Genomic DNA, 22,575 nt, shown 5'->3' with positions numbered 1-22,575 from the left:
CCACCTCAACATAGCCTAATGAGAGGTGCCATGTCCATGCCCAGGATCTAAACCAGTGAAACCCTGGGCTGCTGAAGTGGAGCATGCAAACTTAACCACTTGGCCACAGGGCCAACCCCAAATAATCCTCATGCCAAAGAGACATATCTTGGGGTGGCCAATTCCAATCCCCCACATAGGGAATTCCTAATTCCAAGGCAACTATTCTCTCTGAGGCTGCATGAGCCCTCATTTCTGCTATTCCCTACACAGAAAGGAGAGTGAGGTAGACATGAAGACCAGCCTTCTCTGCCTTGGTGCTCTCATGGCAGGAAATGGCCACTTCAACTCCATGCATGCCTCAGTCTAAGGGTCCACAAGGTATCAGAATTGCAATTCCACATCCCTTAGAGAAGCTGATTGGCTCAGCTCCAGTGAGTGGTCCACTCTGGGTCCACTCACCTCGACTGGGGATGGGCCGTATGGTAGCTACCAGGCCATTAGTGCCACCTGATTAGGCTTTCAGAGGAGGGGGCATGCAAGAAAGGTCTTCCAAGAGTGTGGGGGAACTTGGTGGAAACATGGGAATCTCTCCTATAACATCACGATCATGAGCTCTTCCTCTCCTACTAATGAACTCCTCAGATCTGCTGGCAGGGCCCTCAGATAAAAACGTGCTTTTGAAGCACCCGACCCTCTGCCAGCCTTCAGGGCTGGAGATAAGGCAAACCTTGGATGATACTGTGAAATGGACAGAAAGGTTGTTGCTGGGGTTGGGAATGAGGAATATGATAAAGTTTTGGAGATTAATTTGGCAGGTTGTAGGTAATCAGCATAACATCGAAGTGAGTTTTTTCTTTTCTCCTCCACCTTTTTTTTTTTTTTAACTTGAAAGGGATCTTATAAATTTAGTTCAATCCCTTGCTCTGTTTTCCAGCTGAGAACTGAGGTTCATACAGGTTATGACCATCTGTCCAGGGTTACAAAGCTAGCTAGGCTTCCTGCTTCTATCTCCGCCCCTGACTGCTGTTCTTCACGCTGTGCTCTCCTCCACTTCCTCAGATCCTGCGTTCTCCTTAAGCTGACATCCTTATCTGATCTCTTAGTTAAACTATGTTGTGCAAGAAATAATTCATAAACCCCCAACAATCATTTGTGAGCAAGCCCGTAATAAATATTTCCTTGGAATTCTTCGGAATGTCCCTCAGGTTAAAAAAGGAGGCTGGAGTTTCTCAAGCTCAGTAGCTCAGGAACCAAAAAGTAATGTTAATGCCACCAAAGGGCTTAAAAGAAAACTGTGGAGAAAGAAAACAAGTCATTTGATCATAGCTGATAAAGACACCACTGGTACAACAGGGAAGCCTTAATACATTCCTCCCAGGGTCTGGCTTGGTTGGACCCTTATCTGCACAGAATTAGTGGCTTGTAGCGTTACCCAAGAACATCTGATAAGGCTTTGATTAATGTTTAAAGAAACACGGGCAAGGCTACATGCTATTCTCTTAAAAATAGTCTGCACTGAGTTGAAATGGGTCAGCTTTTTCTCCAAAGAGCTTTAATCCTCTGGTGTATTACAGATAAGAATATCTAACATTTATTGAACACTCCCTACGTGCCAAGTTCTATTCTCAGTGTTTTATATCTCTCTCCTAGTCCTCCAAACACCCCTGAGAGGTATATGTATTTCTCCCATTTTCTGGGCAAAGAAGAAATTGTCTTAGAGAGGTTGTGACTTGCCTTGGATTGAAGAGATGGTAAAGGGCAGAGAGAGGATTCAGAATGAGGTCTTTATGTCCCTTAAGACTGTTCGTTTAATCACAGTACTGGGATGTCTCTTTAGGTATATTTATGTAGAACCAGCGTAGTTTCCACTTGATAGTTTTCAATCACAAGGCAAAGGCTCAAAATTTAGTCTCCAAAATTTCTCACTCCTCACCCTGCTCCTCCACCCCAATATGAATGACCTAAGAGCTGCAAGGATTAGACCAAACAGCGAAACGGGCTCAGTGTATGAGGACCTTCACTTGGAAGTGGAGCCAAAAAGGCAAGAGGAATAAGAATTGCTCACTTACAATTTCAATTCTTGTCTCTTATCAGTGTAATTCTAGTCTCTCCCACCAGAGGGCAGTTATCACATAAAGATATGACTCCACCTCCATGCTCCTGCCACCTCCCCCGCTTCACCTTCAGACACCGACGTCACGCCACATCTAGACTGAGTTTCACAGCTCAGTACAGACCCTGAGACGGTCTCTTCTCCTTTCAAGTCTGAAACGAATAGGCCATGCCTTGCTTTTATTGCCTAGCAACTGAAAGGAGCTTATGATATTTTAGGAACCATCTCTTTGAACGGGAGTGTTAAGAGGGGCCAAAGACAGATGCTTCTATTGGTCCTATTTTGGAGGTAGAAACCTTGCATCAAACACTCAGTGACAGTCAAAAGTATTCTTCTGTGTCCAAGATTTTATAATTTATTCCATTGAAATACCATCTGGGCTTCAGTAAGCTGTATTGCCCAGGAAATTAAGTTGATATGCTTTTTCATGAGGACTTCAAAGATTAGCTGAGGAAAAGGAGTTAAGTTTTTTGGTTTTTTTTTTTTTTTTTTTGCTGAGGAAGATTTGCCCTGAGCTAACATTCACTGGCAATCTTCCTGTTTTGAATGTGAGCTGCTGCCACAGCATGGCCACTGACAGACAAGTGGTGTAGGTCTGTGCCTAGGAACCAAACCTGGGCCACCAAAGTGGAGTGTGCCAAACTTAACCACTAGGCCACCAGGACTGGCCCAGGATTGAAGTTTTTGACAGACAACAAATAACGTCAATGATTTGGAGAGATCACCAGAAATTCTTCTATTTATTGACCACTTAGCATAATGCCTTATAAAGAAAGAAAATTGATTTATGGCCAGAACCAAATCCCATCTTCCCAACACCCCTGGGAGGTATGTTCTGTTATTATGCCTACTTCAGAGGTGGAGAAATTGCAACATACTCAGGTGAAGTATCGTGACAAAGGGTACACCCTTAGTCCATGTTCTTAATCACCATGACGTAGTGGATCTACTGGCAGTGAGATGGGCCCAAGTTCAGAGAATTGGCAGGTTGAGGAGTGAGGTCCACTGGTGCTCGGAAAATCAATATTAGGGAAAGGATGATGAAGCCGGATAGGTAGGAAGCTCCCTGGCTGCCCTCGCCAGCTGCACGGCGGCTCCACTACTAAGCCAAAAGACATAGCTGCTTGAGCGATGGTTACAGACCCCATCATTCGATGGCAGGCAAGGATCCCAGGTGCTGTTTGAACCCAGAAGTCAGAGAGCCTGGGAGGAGCCTGGCTAGCAGGTGGAGGGCATAGAAACTAGGATCCACGTCTACAGAAAAAACAGGTGGGCTCTAGAAGGGTGCCCTGGCCCCAGCCACTGGCTAGGGTTCAGGACAGGAGCCAGACCTTAAGAGGGACTGTGAACTTGGCAGGGAAGAAAGCAAAGAGAGGAGAAAATCTTGGTCAATGTGCAGCTTTACAAATTGGGCCAACTCCAGGATGTTGTTACGACAGTCACAGGAAACTAATCCAGATGCTGTCATCCTATCCTACTTCTGATTCTCGACGTCTGTCCTTCCCTTAAGGCTGAACACTCCTTCTGATTTGGAATCTGGTTGGAGATCAGAGAGGGCAGGCAGATACCAGTTGTGTGGCTATGCCACAGGGTCTGGGAAGCTTACCTTCATTGCAGCTCCCTGTAATAGTGAGCCAAAGCTGCTGATCAGCTGTTTGGTTTGGTTTTCACATACTCAGGAGCAGGAGCAGGAGCAGGGCCAAGCCTGAGTGTGGGCGCCTTGGTGAACCCAGCAGGAAGGACTTGGGGAAGGCTGAGTAAACATGGTGGGGGCTCACTCCTGCCCCTGATGTGTCCATCCTCGACCAGTGCCAGATGAACCTGACTCCAGTACGATGACACTCCCAACAGGAAACATCTTATTAGTGGTCTTGTCAGAGTTGTGGGCTGGAAGCTTCATGAGAACATTAGAAATCAGTTTAACCAGTAGAATCTTTCAGAGCTTTTCTTTTTCACTCGTTTTGAACACCTGCTCTAGAACCACTGCAAGTTTTGATTAGAGGAAGGCTATTGTGATCAAAGGGGATCTTAGGAAGATTATTTTCTCCACCCTCTCAAACCCCGTTGAAATGTATTTGTGCTTACTATGGCTCCCATCTAAAGTGTAAAATCTTTAATGGGCATAAGGCTACCATTCCAGAGCCGACCGTAGCCTACAAAATTGCAGCAAGGTTCCATCGAATTTCCATTCAAATATTTTGGGGATTCCCTTAAGCAGGTGAACATGTTCTAACTTGGCTGTCGCTGTTATCTCTTCCTAGACTGCGCCCATCTGTTGCTTTCTCATTACTGCTTCTCCAGGCAGTGGAGGCCCTTTGCTCTGGTTTACCCAAAGTTTGGGTACAGTCCCTTCTTTAATTCCCCCCAAAGCCTAGTTGACACCAGACTGTAATTTTGAATAAAACCTTACTCACGACTTGAGGATGATACAAGGAAATTATTTTGTTTAAAAGAAGCATTAAAACAGTATATCGGCCATCCAGGTCTCAGACTCCATCCACTGTGGCCCTTCAGAGTCCCTTGCTAACCAGTTTTCTCCTTTCCATCAGATTAACAGTCAGTTTTCTTAAAAACAACTTATTAAAACAAAACAAACCTTCCAGCCTTATGTCAGCCTTTAGTGAATTCTTTCCATCCACTTCCACCCAGTTTCTTGAAATTGTGGTCTGTATGCAATATTCACTCCCCAAACAACTGTAGTTTAACTTCTGCCCCGACCTTGCCTCTGACACTCACCTTAGTTAAGTCAAAGATACCCCTGCTGCTAGATCTATGCTCCATGTTTATCTCCCTTAACTTCCTCAGCATTTGGCATAAGCCGTGCTGCTTGGTCTACCCGTACCTCTTGCTTCCCTTACTACTCAATGTCTCACCACAAGCACAGAAGAAAAACCCATTAAGGCCATCGCAATCTCTCTGCAGAGGGGTAATTCACCCCACAAAGAGGATAAACTACCTTGCTTAATAATGTAAAATGTTAACTAAGTGTTTTTCAGACTGGGTTGTGACCAATTTTGGGGTTGTGAAATCAACTTATTGGGTTGCAAGCCTCACTGTTAAGCTAAATGGAATTGAATAGAGATCATCAGAACGCACTGCATATAGTAAAGCTAAGTGTTTTACCCAGTAGCTATATATGTGTGTTCACTGGGTGCTGATGGTAAATGTATTTCTTACTGTGAGTGTGGTCAGAACAGTAAAAAAGGCATGGATTCGAGTCTTCATGATGTTAACTCTTATGTTCCAAAAGAGAATCTAAACTTTAATTCGGAAAAAAAAAAAAAAAAAAACCCCTTCAATGGGACTTTTGATTACGAAGAGATAAAGAATAATATTAACTCTAAAACAAGGATTCTGATGTCACTCCTAGAGCAACTGGTGAAAATTCAGTTTCATTTGAAAATGTTGTTTTGTCCCAGCAAAAAGCTCTTCATGATCTGGTCCCTGCTCACCTCTCCAGTCTCATTTTTCTCACTTCCTACTTTGCAGTCTGCCTGGTAGCCACACTGAGTCCTTCGTGTCCTCCAATCACAACGTTCTTTTCTGCCTCCAGGTCCCGGAATGTGCCGTTCTGTTACAGGGAGCACTCCAACTGTCCCCTTCTTCTCCTGTCCGAAGTCATCTGGCTCAGTCTGTCATTCTTCTTATCCCAGCTGAGAGATCGTTCTTTGTAGGGCAGCTTCTCAGACTCCAGCCTAGTGGTTGTTGGAAATCCTCAAATTGAGCACCTGTGCCATGGAGGTTTGTATGAGCAATTAATGAAGCCAGTTAGAAAGTGTTTCTCACCAACAGCAATCAAAAACATCCCAAAGAATAAAACCCCAGGACCAGATGGCTTTCCTGGGGAATTCTACCAAACTTTCAGAGAGGATTTAATACCTATCCTTTTCAAGCTATTCCAAAAAATTAGGGAAGATGGAACACTTCCTAACACATTCTATGAGGCCAACATCACGCTGATACCAAAACCTGACAAGGACACCACGAAAAAAGAGAACTACAGGCCAATATCACTGATGAACATAGATGCAAAAATCCTAAACAAAATTTTGGCAACCAGAATTCAGCAATTCATCAAAAGAATCATACATCAGGATCAGGTGGGATTCATACCAGGGACACAGGGATGGTTCAACATCCGCAAATCAATCAACGTGATACACCACATCAACAAACTGAGGAATAAAAACCACATGATCATCTCAATAGATGCAGAGAAGGCATTTGACAAGATCCAACAGCCATTTATGATAAAAACTCTGAACAAAATGGGCATAGAAGGAAACCACCTCAACATAATAAAGGCCATATACGACAAACCCATAGCCAACATCATACTCAATGGGCAAAAACTGAACCCCATCCCCCTGAAAACAGGAACAAGATAAGGATGCCCTCTATCACCACTCTTATTTAACATAGTACTGGAGGTCCTGGCCAGAGCAATCAGGCAAGAAAAAGGAATAAAAGGAATCCAAATAGGGAGGGAAGAAGTGAAACTCTCGCTGTTTGCAGACGACATGATCTTATATATAGAAAACCCCAAAGAATCCATTGGAAAACTGTTAGAAGTAATCAACAACTACAGCAAAGTTGCAGGGTATAAAATCAATTTGCATAAATCAGTAGCATTTCTATACTCCAGTAATGAACCAACAGAAAAAGAACTCAAGAATACAATACCATTCACAATCGCAACAAAAAGAATAAAATACCTTGGGGTAAATTTAACTAAGGAAGTGAAGGACTTATATAATGAAAATTACAAGGCCTTTCTGAGAGAATTGGATGACGACATAAGGAGATGGAAAGACATCCCATGTACATGGATTGGAAGAATAAACATAGTTAAAATGTCCATTCTACCTAAAGCAATCTACAGATTCAACGCCATCCCAATCAGAATCCCAATGACATTCTTTACAGAATTAGAACAAAGAATCCTAAAAGTCATATGGGGCAACAAAAGACCTCGAATTTCTAAAGCAATGCTGAGAAAAAGAACAAAACGGGAGGCATCACAATCCCTGACTTCAAAACATACTACAAAGCTACAGTAATCAAAACAGCATGGCACTGGTACAAAAACAGGTGCACAGATCAATGGAACAAAATTGAAAGCCCAGAAATAAAACCACACATCTATGGACAGCTTATCTTTGACAAAGGAGCTGAGGGCATACAATGGAGAAAAGAAAGTCTTTTCAACAAATGGTGCTGGGAAAACTGGAAAGCCACACGTAAAAGAATGAAAATTGACCATTCTTTTTCACCATTCACCAAAATAAACTCAAAATGGATTAAAGACCTAAAGGTGAGACCTGAAACCATAAGGCTTCTGGAAGAAAACGTAGGCAGTACACTCTTTGACATCAGTATTAAAAGGATCTTTTCGGACACCATGCCTTCTCAGAGAAGGGAAACAATAGAAAGAATAAACAAATGGGACTTCATCAGATTAAAGAGCTTCTTCAAGGCAAATGAAAACAGGATTGAAACAAAAAAACAACCCACTAACTGGGAAAAAATATTTGCAAGTCATATATCTGACAAAGGCTTAATATCCTTAACATATAAAGAACTCTCACAACTCAACCACAAAACATCAAACAACCCAATAAAAAAATGGGCTGGAGACATGAACAGACATTTCTCCAAAGAAGATATACTGATAGCCAATAGGCACATGAAAAGATGCTCATCATCGCTGATCATCAGGGAAATGCAAATCAAAACTACACTAAGATATCACCTTACACCCGTTAGAATGACAAAAATATCTAAAACTAATAGCAACAAATGTTGGAGAGGTTGTGGAGAAAAAGGAACCCTCATACACTGCTGGTGGGAATGCAAACTGGTGCAGCCACTATGGAAAACAGTATGGAGATTCCTCAGAAAACTAAAAATAGAACTACCATATGATCCAGCCATCCCACTACTGGGTATTTATCCAAAGAGCCTGAAGTCAGCAATCCCAAAAGTCCTGTGCACCCCAATGTTTATTGCAGCACTGTTTACAATAGCCAAGACGTGGAAGCAACCTAAGTGCCCATCAACAGACGAATGGATAAAGAAGATGTGGTACATATATACAATGGAATACTACTCAGCTGCAAAACAGAACAAAATCATTCCATTTGCAATAACATGGATGGACCTTGAGAGAATTATGTTAAGTGAAATAAGCCAGCGAGAGAAAGATAATCTGTGTATGACTCCACTCATATGAGGAATTTAAAACTATGGACCAGGAACAGTTTAGTGGATACCAGGGGAAAGGTGGGGTGGGGGGTGGGCACAAAGGGTGAAGTGGTGCACCTACAACATGACTGACAAACATTAATGTACAATTGAAATTTCACAAGATTGTAACCTATCAATAACTCAATAAAAAAAAAAGTGTTTCTCACCTTTCTATTCTTGCACCATTCCCCCACCCTGAGGAGTCTTTTTAGACATCTGTCACCCAATTTTTCCTCCCTCCCCCATGTGAAATTTTAATATGACCAATATACGTTTATGTACTTGTGGCCCTTTGAAGGGCAACAGACCATTATCTAACAGCTAAGATTTTGTATAATCTTAGATTGCATGCATTTTGTTTTTGCTCCATAAGAACAAATCTTTGCCTTCTTGAGGGTGATATTGCCCCCATTGAGAATGCATGGAATAGAATAAGAGAAAACTCTACTTGTCCTCTTGAGAGGGCTAAGAAAAAATAGCTTGCATTCTTTCCTGATAGGAGGCTTATGTCAAGTGCTGAAGAGGTTAAGGAAGATAAGGTTAAAGTATAGATTAAGCAGTGAGGCTGACTTTGACTTAGGCAAGGGCAGAGTTGGTGGTAAGGCAGAAGTTATTTTAGAGCAGTATGGAGAGTAACCATTGAATACAGCCTACAAATTCTAGGAGTTGGGCTATGAGGGGATAGGAATAATTAGCTAGAGGGTGACATAAGGTCTAGGAGGTTTGGTTTTCTTTTAAAAAGATGGGGCACCCCTGGGGCTCCCCAGCTTGTGCCCAATCCATCTCCAGTCATTCCACCAGGTGGCCCTGGTACAGAGCATCCCAGGACCTCCCCATCCCCCACCCCCAGCCTGTGACTGATCCAGTTCCAGCCATCCGGCCTGGGCAGCCTGGAGGCAGTGCACTTCAGGAATTCCCCGGCTTGTGCCTGCTCCAGTTCCAGTTGGACTGCCAAAGCTGTCGAACACATGTACTCTACACAGGGGACACTCCTACACAAGGCCATTCCTTCAAGACTGGGAGAGGTAGCTGTTTCACCTAATATGTAGAAATGATCACAGAAAGTCAAACAAAATGAAATGATGGAGGAATATATTCCAAACAAAAAAACAAGATAAAACCCCAGAAAAAAACCCTAATGAAAACGAGATAAGCAATTTACCTGACAAAGACATCAAAGTGATAGTCATAGAGATGCTCACCAAACTCAGGAGAAGAATGAGGAACACAGTGAGAATGCCAACAAAGAGTTGGGAAATATAAGGAGGAACCAATTGGAGCTGAAGAATACAATAACTGAATTCCACTAGAGGAAATCAGCAGCACCTTAGATGATACAGAATAGATCAGTGATCTGGAAGACAAAAGAGTCAAAAATCACCCTATCAGAATAGCAAAAAGAAAAAAAGAATTTTAAAAAATGAGAATAGTTCAACGGACCTCTGGGACAACATCAAACATACTAACATTCACATTATAGGTATCCCTGAAGGAAAAGAAAGAAAGAAAGGGGCAGAAAACTTATTTGAAGAAATGGCTGAAAACTTCCCTAACTTGGGGAAGAAAACAGACATCCGGGTCCAGGAAGCACAGTGAATCTCAAACAAGATGAACCCAAAGAGACCCACACTAAGATATACTGTAGTTAAAATGGCAAAAATTAAACATAAAGGGAGAATCTTAAAGGCAGCAGGAGAAAAACGACAAGTCACATGCAATGGAACCCTCATAAGACTATCAGCTGATTTTTTAGCAGAAACTTACCAGGCCAGAAGGGAGTGGCTTGATATATTTAAAGCACCAAGAGGAAAAAACTTACATCTAAGAACACTCTACTGGCAAGATTATCATGCAAAATGGAAAGAGAGATAGAGTTCCCCAGACAAGCAAAAACTAAAAGAGTTCATCACCACTAAACTTGCCTTACAAAAAATGTTAGAGGGTTTTCTTTAAGCAGAAAAGAAAAGACCATAACTAGAAATAAGAAAATATAAGAAAGAAAAAAATCTTGCAGTTAAAGGCAAATATTTAGTAAAGGCAATGGATCAGCCACTTAAAAAGCTAATGTAAAAGTTAAAAGACAAGTAGTAAAATCAGCTATAACTACAATAAATAGTTAAAGGACATACAAAATAGAAAATGTAAAATATGACATCAAAAACATAAAACATGGTGGGAAGGAGGAAAAATGTATTGCTTTTAGAATGCATTCAAACTTAAGTGATTATTGGCAGAAAATAGACTATTATATATTTGGGTTGATTTATATGAACCTCATAGTAACCACAAACCAAAATCCTATGATAGATGCAAGAAACAAAGAGAAAGGAATCCAAACATAACACTAAAGAAAACCATTAAACCACAAGGGAAGAGATCAAGAAGAAAAGAACAGAGAAGAACTACAAAAACAACCAGAAAAAAATGAGTAAAATGGCAATAAGTATATACCTATCAATAATCAAATTTAAATGAACTAAATGTTACAAGCAAAAGAAATAGGGTGGCTGAATGGATAAAAAAACAAGACCCATCTACATGCTGCTTCCAAGAAACTCGCTTCAGATCTAAAGACACACACAGACTGAAAGTGAAGGGATGGAAAAAGATATTCCATGCAAATGGAAACAAAAAGAAAACTGGGTAGCTATACTCATATCAGACAAAATAGACTTTAAAACAAAGACTGTAACAAAAGACAAAGAAAGACATTGCATAATGATAAAGGGGTAAATCCAAGAAAAGGACATATTCATAAATATTTATGTGCCCAAAATAGGAGCACCTAAATCCATGAAGCTACTATTAACAGATATAAAGGGAGAAAGTGACAGTAATACAATAGTACCAAGGGACTTTAATACCCCACTTATATCAATGGATAGATCATCCAGACAGAAAATCAATAAGGAAATACTGGTGTTAAATGACACACTAAACCAGATGGACTTAACAGAAGTATACAGAATATTACATCCAAAAACTGCAGAATACACATTCTTTTCAAATGCACATGGAACATTCTCCAGGATGGATCACATCTTAGACCACAAAGCAAGTCTCAATAAATTTAAGAAGATTGAAGTCACACCAAGTGTCTTTTCCAACCACAACAGTATAAACTAGAAATCAATTACTAGAAGAAAACTGGAAAAAATATGAACATGTGGAGACTAAACAACATGCTACCAAATAATCAATGGGTCAATAAAGAAATCAAGAAGAGGAAATCAAAAAATACCTTGAGACAAATGAAAATGGAAACACAACATCCTAAAATCTATGGGATGCAGCAATAGCAGTTCTAAGAGGGAAGTTCATAGCAATACAGGCCTACCTCAAGAAACAAGAAAAATCTCAAATAAACAATCTAACTAAAGGAACTAGAAAAAGAAGAACAAACAAAGCCAAAAGTTAGCAGAAGGAAGAAAATAATAAACATAAGAATAGAAATAGGTGCCAGCCGTGTGGTCGAGTGGTTAAGTTTGTGTGCTCCACTGCAGCAGCCCAGGGTTTTGCTGGTTTGGATCCTGGGCACGGACATGGCACCACTCAACAGGCCATGTTGAGGAGGCACCCCACGTGCCACAAGTAGAAGGACCTGCAACTAAGCTATACAACTATATACCCAGGATATTGGGGAGATAAAGCAAAAAAAAAAAAAAAACAAACAAAAGATTGGCAACAATTGTTAGCTCAGGTGCCAATCTTTTAAAAAAATAAATAAAAAATAAAAAAGTGTGCATTAATATTTTAAAGAAAAGAATGGAAATAAGCAAAAGAGAGACTAAAAAAAATAGAAAAGGTCAATGAAACTAAAAGCTGGTTCTTAAAAAGATAAACAAAATAGATAAACCATTAGCCAGATTCATCAAGAAAAAAAGACAGAGGGCCCAAGCAAATAAAATCAGAAATAAAAGAGGAGAAGTACAATGGACACTACAGAAATAAAAAGGATCACAAGAGACTACTATGAACAATTATGTGACACTACATTGGAAAACCTATAAGAAATTAATAAATTCCTAGACACACACAAAACTTGCAAGACTGAATCAATGGGAAAATAGAGAATCTGAATAGACTGATTACAAGTAATGAAACTGAATCAGTAATTTAAAAACTCTTAAAAAATAGAAGTCCAGGACAGACAGCTTTACAGGTAAATTCGACAAAACAATTAAAGAATGGTTAATACCTATCCTTCGCAATTTATTCCAAAAAATTAGAGAGAAAGGAACACATCCAAACTCATTTTTCAAGGCCAGCATTACCCTGACATCAAAACCAGACAAAGACACCACAAAGAAATAAAACCATAGGCTGATATGCCTGATGAACATAGACGTAAAAATCCTCAACGAAGTATTAGCAAACCAAATTCAACAATACATTAGAAGGATCATACACCACAATCAAGTACGATTTAATCCAGGGATCCAAGGATGGTTCAATATCTGCAAATCAATCAATGTGATACACCATATTAACAAAATGAAGGATACAAATCACATGATCATCTCAATAGATGCAGAAAAGGCATTTAACAAAATTCAACATTCATTTATCATAAAAACTCTTAACAAAGTGGGTATAAAAGGAACATACCTCAACATAATAAAGGCCATATATGACAAACCCACAGCTAACATCATACACAATGGTGAAAAGCTGAAAGCTTTTCCTCTAAGACCAGGAACAACACAGCGATGCCTACTCTCACCACTTTTATTCAACATAATATTGGAAGTCCTAGCCATAGCATTTAGACAAGAAACAGAAACAAAAGGCATCCAAATAGAAAAGGAAGAAGTAAAAGTGTCACTATTTTCAGATGCCATGACACTATATATAGAAAACCATAAAGACTCCACCAAAAAACTCTTAGAACTAATAAATGAATTCAGTAAAGTTACAGGATATAAAATTAACACACAAAGGTCAGCTGTGTTTCTATACACTAATAACAAGCTATCAGAAAGAGAAATTAAGACATCCCATTTACAATTGCATCAAAGAGAATAAATACTTAGGAATAAATTTAACCAAGGAGGTGAAAGACCTATACTCTGAAAACTAGAAGACACTGATGAAAGAAATTGAAGACAACACAAATAAATGGAAAGATATACCATGCTCATGGATTGAAAGAATTAATACTGTTAAAATGTCCATACTACTGAAAGCAACCTACAATTCAATGCAATCCCCATCAAAATACCAAGGGTATTTTTCACAGAATTAGAACAAAAAAATCCTAAAATTTGTATGCAATGACAAAAGACTCTGAATAGCCAGAGCAATCTTGAAAAAGAAGAACAAAGCTGGAGGTATCAAGCTCCCTGACTTCAAACTATACTACAAAACTATAGTAACCAAAACAGCAAGGTACTGGCACAAAAACAAATACATAGATCGAGGGAACAGAATTGAGAGTGCAGAAATAAAGCCACACTTATGTGGTCAATTAATCTACGACAAAAGAGGCAAGAAAAGTACAATGGGAAATGACAGTCTCTTCAATAAATGGTGTTGCGAAAATTGGACTGCTACATGCAAAAGAATGAAACTGGACCACTTTCTTACACCATATACAAAAATAAACAAAATGGATTAAAGACTCGAATGTAAAACCTGAAACCATTAAACTCATAGAAGAAAACATAGGCAGTCAGCTCTTTGGCATCAGTCTTAGTAATATTTCTTTAGACAGTCTCCTCAGGAGGAGACCATCTTGCTAGATGGTTAGGAAAGACCTACCTGAAGAAAGGACATTTGAACTGAAGCCTGAAGGGTAAGAAAGAGGTGACCTTGAGGCATTCTCAGAGTGGAGCTTTCAAAGCAAAAGAGACTCCTTGTGCAAAGAGCCTGAGGAAGGAACAAGCTTGGAGTGTTTAAGCACAGACAGGATTCCAGTGCGGTTGAATCATAAGATCAAGGGAGAGAGTGAGGGAGGAGGTCAGCAAGGGCCAGGTAATAGGTTCTTGAAGGCCATGGTAAGGATTTTGGATTTCATTCTGGCTACAACGAGAAACTTCTGATTGGGATTTTTAAGCAAGGGAGTGACATAATCTGCACTGCATTCGAGCACAGCTGCTCTGGTTACAACGTGCAGGATGGGCAGTAGGGAAAGAACTCGGGCAGGGAGATTGGTTTGGAAGCCTGGTAGATTCTCCAAAAGGACAAAGCGTCAAGGTAGTTGATGGGGAGGAGGAGGGCAGTTCAGGTGTAGGATTAGGGTCCAAGAGCAGTTTCGGAAAAACGGTAGAAGTCTTGGTGTTGCATCAGAAACATGGATGCTTTTTTTTAACCTCAACAAACATGATCACATGCAGAAGCATCACTCACATCTAGCCCTCCTTGCCTATTTTGGAGGTCCCTGGGGGCAAGAAACTACAGGACTCATTGCATACATTTTTCTCTGCCCACCCCAGCAGCATCTTTCCAGTATCTTTTTAATAGAGTTTGTTTCTTAGAGCAGTTTTACTTTTTAGGTTTTTGGTTTTTAATTTCAGTTCTTTAAATAAACTTTACCTTTTAGAGCAGGGGTTGCGGGGAGGGAGAGATGAATGGGTGGAGCACAGAGGATTTTTAGGGCGGTGAAACTACTCTGTATGGTACTATAGTGGTGGATACATGTCATTATACATTTGTCCAAATCCATAGAATCTATAATACCAGGAATGAGCCTCCTAACACAAACTGTGGCCTTTGGGTGATAATGATCTGTCAATGTGAGTACATCACTCTGATGCGGGATGTTAATAACGGGAGAGGCTCTGCATGTGTGGGGACAGCGAGTATATGGGAAATCTCTGTAAAAAAATTAAAAATAGTAGCACATTATACGCTGTTCTGGACTTTTCCTTTTTACTTCACAAGTCTTGGAGCTCCTTCTATAGCAATGAATAGAGTTGCCTCGTTATTTTTCAATGGAACTTTAATATAAAGGGTGTTATATAGTTCAGAAATTATATGTAATTTATCTTTGCCAATTCAATAGCAGAGCTGTGACTAGATTCGACTAGTCGACTAGAAAATCCTTAGTTTTCTGGGCTTTAATATTGAATAGTTCAATGCTTTAACATTTTTCTCTCGCCTGTGGCTCTATCTTTATTTCGAAGATTCCCCACTCTGTGCCGCCAAGCCCAGTCTGAGATTTGACACTTCTCTAGCTTAGTCATCTGATCTCACTTTTGATGAGTCAAACGTAATAAACCCAGTTGATGTGGCTCAGATGTCTCTTAAGGACAAAGATTAAAACAGGAAATAAAAGAAAATATGTAGGACAGAGGGCTGAGGGTTTGTTGAATGTTTGAGATTTGAATATGTGTCTTAATTCTTCATCAGTTTCAGCTGGATTCATTTCTCCCAGCTTTGCACTTGGAGACTAGGATAAATGCAATCTTAGCTCACATTATCAGATGATTGCATGTCTCTGGACTGTTCTAGGAAGCCATAGTCTCTTAGATCATCATAGTTCACAAGGACAGTGCACTCACTCAGGTATTTTTAAAACACTGTTTCTGATTCTCTCTTTTTCTCTTGAGGTAAGCGAGGCAGACACATTTGCCAAGGATAACTGAGAATGTAAGGGCAGCGCTTGACTCTGCAGCTTGAGCAGGCTGTGTGCTAAGTGCAACTCCCAAACATACCCTATAAATAGCCGTTCATTGTCAGCGTGTGTGAAAAGACAAGAGTGAGTGTGTGGTGCTGTGATTCAGGCCTAATTAAGAAGTTGCGTCTGCGCAGGGCTATAAGCGACTAGCTGCTCCAACTGATAATCTAGTCAGGAGACAACTGCGAGGGTTTTGCCACGGGCTGGACATAGACCGAAGGGGAGCTGTTCGATGCTGTTTCTGCCTCCAGTATGGCAAAAATCATCCTGAGGCACCTCATAGAGACTCCAGTGCGTTACGAGGAGGAGTTTCAAGCTCGCGGTTTGGAAGACTGCAGGCTGGATCACGCCTTATATGCGCTGCCCGGGCCAACCACCGTGGACCTGGGAAAAGCCCGGGCAGCCCAGCCTCCTCCAGCGGACTCAGCGGCAGAGATGCCGCCTCAAGCAGGCAAATCCCGCTTCCAGATCCTGCTGGACGTGGTCCAGTTCCTCCCCGAAGATATCATCATTCAGACCTTTGAAGGCTGGCTGCTGATTAAGGCTCAACATGGAAACAGAATGGACGAGCATGGTTTTATCTCAAGAAGCTTCACCCGACAGTATAAACTGCCAGATGGCATTGAAACCAAAGATTTGTCCGCGATCCTCTGTCACGACGGAATTCTGGTGGTGGAAGTAAAGGATCCAGTTGAGACCAAGTGAAATCTTACTGGTTCCCTATCGTACTACCAGGAGGAAGACTACGGTTCAGCCGATGAAGGGTACCATGGGCATGTTTGTATTACCCACGTTTGAAATGATTTTTATGAAGATTAAAAATATAGACATAGTTCCTGGTATGTTGAGGGTGTCTTTGTTATTCTTATTCAGCAAGGAAAATCGTTCAAAATGTTCCTACAGCTCAAAGTGACGCTAGACTTACATCTGAAACTGACAATTTCGGAGACTAGGTTGATAGCAGAGAGGACTCAGAATGATTTCTTCATTACCCCAGCAACGCCAGCGAAGTACATTGGTAACAATTGGTGGCAAAAGAGCCATACTAATTTAAGAAATTCTTATCCATTTTATGAAAACTTTTTATATCGCTGAAAGAAAGTTGTGATCCCCTTGCCTTGATACGCTTTTCTTTTCAGTGTATTTTAATTAAAGCGGAGCTTTGTAAATCCAGAGTCTGAAGGTGAAAATACAGTACTTGGAAATTGAGTCTGAAATCTATTTACGAGTCACTACAGTTGTTGCTGCCTCAAACTTATGTTGGAATTTGCAGATAGAAAGCTTATTTTTGAAAAGTTCCAAATACGTACCTCATTCTTTTGTTGTTGTGGTTGTTTTTAGTTAAACTGAATGTTATCTGCAGTGATTTTAAAAAACAGTATATGTTGTGTGGATAATTACGAAATAATAAGATGCATTGTCATACTCGTAAGTTAATATTAAGTTTAGGAAACCACTTTCAAAAGTGCAATTACTGACTTCAAAGAGTTTTAATCTATGCTCTTTAGATGCTCCTTCAAATTGTAGATTTCAGAAGATGGCAAAACGTAAGGCAGCTGCTCTCCCTGCATAATCCTTTGCTTTAAATAGCCTGGCAGCGCGGCGGTTCCGGGCCTGAGCTCACACCGGCGGCTGAGCTGATGCTGCGCGGGGGAGCGCGCCTGCTGCTCTCCCCACTTGCTGCTTCCGCCCAACGCAACAGCTGAGACGCTGGGAGAGGCGAAGGATTTCCTTTAGGAACATTGCCGTCAACAGCTGGGCTGCGACATGCCGACATGCCGAAGATTTGCTATCTCATTCTGTACATACTAAATCCTTCTTGGGGTGGGGGAGGGGAGTAGCTCCTTTAACCCCGCCCCCCACGTGAGCCTGAGGACAGAGCTATGAATAGAAGAGGCAGGCGGGGTGTGGAAAACGTCAGGGCAGACGCAGACCCTTCACCAGACCGCTGTGCTCCTCCCTGGCGCTTTATTCGTAGTTAAGTGCAAACAAGAGAGATGTAAGCAACAGAAAAAGAAATTGAGCAGTTCTAACAGAGGTTTTGAAAACAAATGTAATCTGAAAGAGATGATTGTTTACAGTCTAATTAAATTGAAAGGATTTTGAAACTATATGTTTATACGAGGTTATTGTCTATACACCGAGGTTCGGGCGTCCAGCTCTAGGATAAGAAGTTTTGTTTGAACTAGAAACAGAGATTGGATTGGTGGTTACCAGAGGGGAAGGGGGGCGGGTGGAGGGAGAAAGGGGTAACTGAGTACATGTGTGTAGTAATGGATGGTACGTAATTAGTCTTTGGGTGAACACAGAAATCGAAATATAATGTACACCTGAAATTTATATAATGTCATTGTAGGGGAGGAAGACATTTCCTCTTCCCAAATGTGGGTTCGTCTGGCGGGAGAATGAATTAAATTCACATGAGACAGAATAGCAAGAGAAAATTAAACAAAGCTTTATGAGGAACCATGGCCCGGGCCCTCTCTTCCCGAAGGAAGAAAGGGCACCGAAGAATTGGGGTGCACATAGTGGTTATATACCCCCAAACAGGGTGTTTCACATGTGATTGAAATGTCCCTCCCACAATAGTCACAAGATTGCCCTGTCAGCACAGCGCTTGATGGACACAGCAGGTAGTGGTCTGCTATCTCTGTGGGCGTAGCAGGAGGCAAGTCAATTGTCTGGAGCTGGTCGGTCACAGGTGAGCGCAGCAGCAATCAGTTCCTAGCCTAAGGAAAGATGCTTAATCCTTAAAGAAATGCCAACGTTGGGAGGGGGAGGGAAGTCAGTTACAGGAGGTTACCAGAGAAGCACAATAAAATGCAGATTTAAGTCCTTGCCTTTGGTATTGATTAAGAGTTTTTAGAGACAATGTCATCTCCTTTCTTCTTCCTGGTACAGAGAGGGAGGCACCTTTTACAGACAGAGATTTACCTTACAAATGTAAAGGTGTCTTAACAAAGGGCAAGTTCCATTCCTCAGAGCCTCCTTCCCTGTCCCAGTTTATCAAGAGCAATCAGCCTCAAATAATCCTGATGCCAAAGAGACATATCTTGGGGTGGCCAATTCTAGGTCCCCACATCATAAACCAACCAGTGTTACTTCAATTAAAAAAAAAGAAATTCTGTTTGACAAAGTGAATATCGCAGACCAGCTTCACTTCATAACAGTTAATAGTAATGAAGGGGACGACATCTAATACGGTTAGAACTGGGATACGTTTGTCCCACATTATTCTTTCCCCTTGATTGGCAGAATAAGGAGAAAATTAGTGCTTTGCAAAACAAACAAAAAAACCCTCTTATTTGGCCTTGATCTTATCTAGATGAGATCCTGCTTCTGAGAAAGTTCCAGAAGTGAAATTCTTACTACAAGGAGCCACTGAGAGGAAATAGTTCCTTTAAAAATGAAAATTAAACACATCATCGAAATGATGCGGGGTCGGTGAGCCAAGGAGTCGAAAGAAAGATTTCTTAGACTCTTAAGATCTGGCAGTAGTGCTCTTTTATTTAGAGAATAGTATAGAATAGCATGGGGACAGGCCCCATGGGCAGTCAGAGCTCCTGCTGCTGCCCCTGCTGGCATGGGGACAGGACCCATGGGCAGGCAGAGCTGGTGCGTGGGAACAGGACCCAGGGGTAGTCAGAGCTCCTGCTGCTGCAAACATGAGTGGAGAGTAAGGCTAAATTTAAGGCATAGGTATGTGAGTCATCTCTTTACCAAGACAAAGGAAAGAACATGAAAAAAAGTTAAAGCGGTATCAGTGCAGGTGGGGTCTGGTCGTTGGGTGATCCCATGACTTTTAGATAAGAATCAAATCGGATTAAGTAAAGGTCAGAAGCCATCACCCTAAATCAGTTACATGAGATTGCCAGACAGCAACCAACTTAAGTTCTTGCTTTCCCCATTAAGAGTTTCTAGAGACAGGTCATCTCTCCTCTTCTTCCTGGTACAGAGAGGGAGGCACGTTTTACAGGTAGAGATTTACCTTACAAATGTAAATGTGTCCCAACAAGGGCAAGTTCCATTCCCCAGAGCCTCCTTCCCTGTCCCAGTTTATCGAAAGCAATCAGCCCAAAACAATCCCGATGCCAAAGAGACATGTCCTGGGGCGGCCAATTTCAGGTCCCTACAAGGTCATCCCCCCTTCCTTCACAAGTGCAAATATCTCTCAAAGAGCAAGCAAATTCCAGTCCTCAGAGCCTGCTTCTCATCTGCAGTTTTTTAAAATTAACCAGCCTAAAATCCTCATCACAATCAGCATGTATTTTTTCTAAGATAAATTTTAAAGTAATACAGAGCCATTTCTTGATTTGGAAAATATATGAAACACTAAAAAAAGGAAAACCATTTGTTATTCCTCTACTACCATGAGATAGCTACTTTAAATTTCTAGTTCAGTCTTCCTTTTTTTTTTTTTTTGAGGAAGATTAGCCCTGAGCTAACATCTGCTGCCAATCCTCCTCTTTTTGCTGAGGAAGACTGGCCCTGAGCTAACATCCGTGCCCATCTTCCTCCACTTTACATGTGGGATGCCTACCACAGCATGGCGTGCCAAGCGGCGCCATGTCTGCACCCCGGATCCGAACCAGTGAACCCTGGGCTGCCAAAGCAGAACGTGCGCACTTAACTGCTGCACCACCAGGCCAGCCCCTAGTTCAGTCTTATACGTAAATACATGCATCACTTTTCACAAAATTAGGATTATATGTGCATGAGTTTGATATTCCTGTCGTACTGGTTATTTTCCATTGCTCTCCTCAACTCCTGCCAACTCAGACCCACCTCTGCCTTCTCAGCCCCACTCTGAGTGGCAGCAGGCTGACCCCTATGAGCTTCTCATTCTAGTTTCCAATTGGGTTCAGCCAACTGCAGGCACCGACTGCAGACCAGAGACTGGAGAGAGGATTGGTGGAGAGGCGAGGAGAAATGTCAGAGAGTTTCCTTCCCCAGTGCCAACCTGCTGCAGAGGAAGCTCTGGCAGGGCCTGGGTCCCTTGGTGACTGGCCCCCTGGAGAGATGGCCGCTCCTCCAGGACTTCCACTCGTCCTGGGCTCCAGCATTGTAATGCTATTTCTTCCTTTTGCTCGGTCAGCAGTTGGGGTGATATTGATGAGGATTTTAGGCTGGTTACTTTCAAAACCACAGATGAGAAGCAGGCTCCGAGGACTGGAGTTTTGCTTGCCCTTTTGAGAGACATTTGCACTTGTGAAGGAAGAGGGGATGACCTTGTAGGCACCTGAAATTGGTCACCCCAGGATATGTCTCTTTGGCATCGGGATTGTTTTGGGCTGATTGCTTTCGATAAACTGGGACAGGGAAGGAGGCTCTGGGGAATGGAACTTGCCCTTGTTGGGACACATTTACATTTGTAAGGTAAATCTCTACCTGTAAAACGTGCCTCCCTCTCTGTACCAGGAAGAAGAGGAGAGATGACCTTGTCCCTAGAAACTCTTAATGGGGAAAGCAAGAACTTAAGTTGGTTGCTGTCTGGCAATCTCATGTAACTGGTTTAGGGTGGTGGCGTCTAACCTTTCTAACCTTTACTTAATCTGATTTGATTCTTGTCTAAAAGTCATGGGATCACCCAATGACCAGACCCCACCTGCACTGATACCATTTTAACTTTTTTTCATGTTCTTTCCTTTGTCTTGGTAAAGAGATGACTCACATACCTATGCCTTAAATTTAGCCCTAACCCTCAACTCGGGGCAGCAGCAGGAGCTCTGACTGCCCATGGGTCCTGTCCCCATGCTACACTATTCTCTAAATAAAAGAGCACTACTGCCAGATCTTAAGAGTCTAAGAAATCTTTCTTTCGACTCCTCGGCTCACCGACCCCGCATCAGTATTGTTTTCTGCTGTCCATAACCAATCTATAAATGAAAATTTGGGTGAGTTTATTCTGAGCTGAAATCTGAGGACCATGGCCTGGGGCCTTTCTTCCCAAAGGAAGAAAGGGCACCAAAGAAGTGAGGTATACAGAGTGGTTATATACCCCCAAACAGGATGTTTCACATATGATTGATATGTCCCTCCCACAATAGTCACAAGATTGCCCTGTCGGCACAGCGCTTGATGGACACAGCAGCTAGTGGGTCTGCTATCTCAGAGGGCGTAGCAGGAGGCAAGCCTATTGTCTGCAGCGGGGTGGTCACAGGTGAGCGCAGCAATCAGTTCCCAGCCTAAGGAAAGATGCTTAATCCTTAAGGGAATGCCAACTGTTGGGAGGGGGAGAGAAGTTGCACCTTTATCTCAAGAGCCTTTGTTCTTGCCATAGGGAATATGTAAAGCAGATATACGATGCATGCTCAACGGCCACGTTCAGGCCCTTTTGGAAAGACAAGGTCAGGGCGAATTAGGTTTACGCAAAATGCCTTCCTCATATACTCCAATATATCCTATTGCTTGCCATTTTTGTTTGTCACTGCGCTTTCTTGTCCCTGGGCCCTCACCATCTCCTACTGATCCCCTTTACTTTGCCTCCTCTCCCAGAAATGATCACTTCATTAAAGTCCCCTTCAGGTGATAGAATTCTGTTTCCTGCCAGAACCCTGATTGCTTGACTTCTTAAGTGATTAAAAAAAAATAGTGCATCATTTGGTTTTGCTACCAA

At 41.7% G+C, this 22,575-nt stretch overlaps 1 protein-coding gene across 1 annotated transcript; it reads left to right on the top strand.

Moving 5' to 3' along the window:
* The first annotated feature begins 15,882 nt into the window (after window positions 1-15,882).
* Window positions 15,883-18,070, top strand: HSPB3 (heat shock protein family B (small) member 3). The gene has a single exon (XM_005604272.4). The coding sequence runs from the start codon at window positions 16,212-16,214 to the stop codon at window positions 16,662-16,664; it is 453 nt and encodes a 150-aa protein (XP_005604329.2). The 5' UTR covers window positions 15,883-16,211; the 3' UTR covers window positions 16,665-18,070.
* Window positions 18,071-22,575: the final 4,505 nt, after the last annotated feature.

This window comes from Equus caballus, chromosome 21 (genome assembly GCF_041296265.1).
Source record: "Equus caballus isolate H_3958 breed thoroughbred chromosome 21, TB-T2T, whole genome shotgun sequence".
Classification (NCBI taxonomy): domain Eukaryota; kingdom Metazoa; phylum Chordata; class Mammalia; order Perissodactyla; family Equidae; genus Equus; species Equus caballus.
The sequence above is the reverse complement of the archived record's forward strand: the minus strand, read 5'-3'. Positions and strand labels throughout refer to the sequence as shown.

Coding starts and splice junctions, on each gene's coding strand:
- HSPB3 (XM_005604272.4), top strand. CDS start 16,212: ATGGCAAAAATCATCCTGAGGCACCTCATAGAGACTCCAGTGCGTTAC.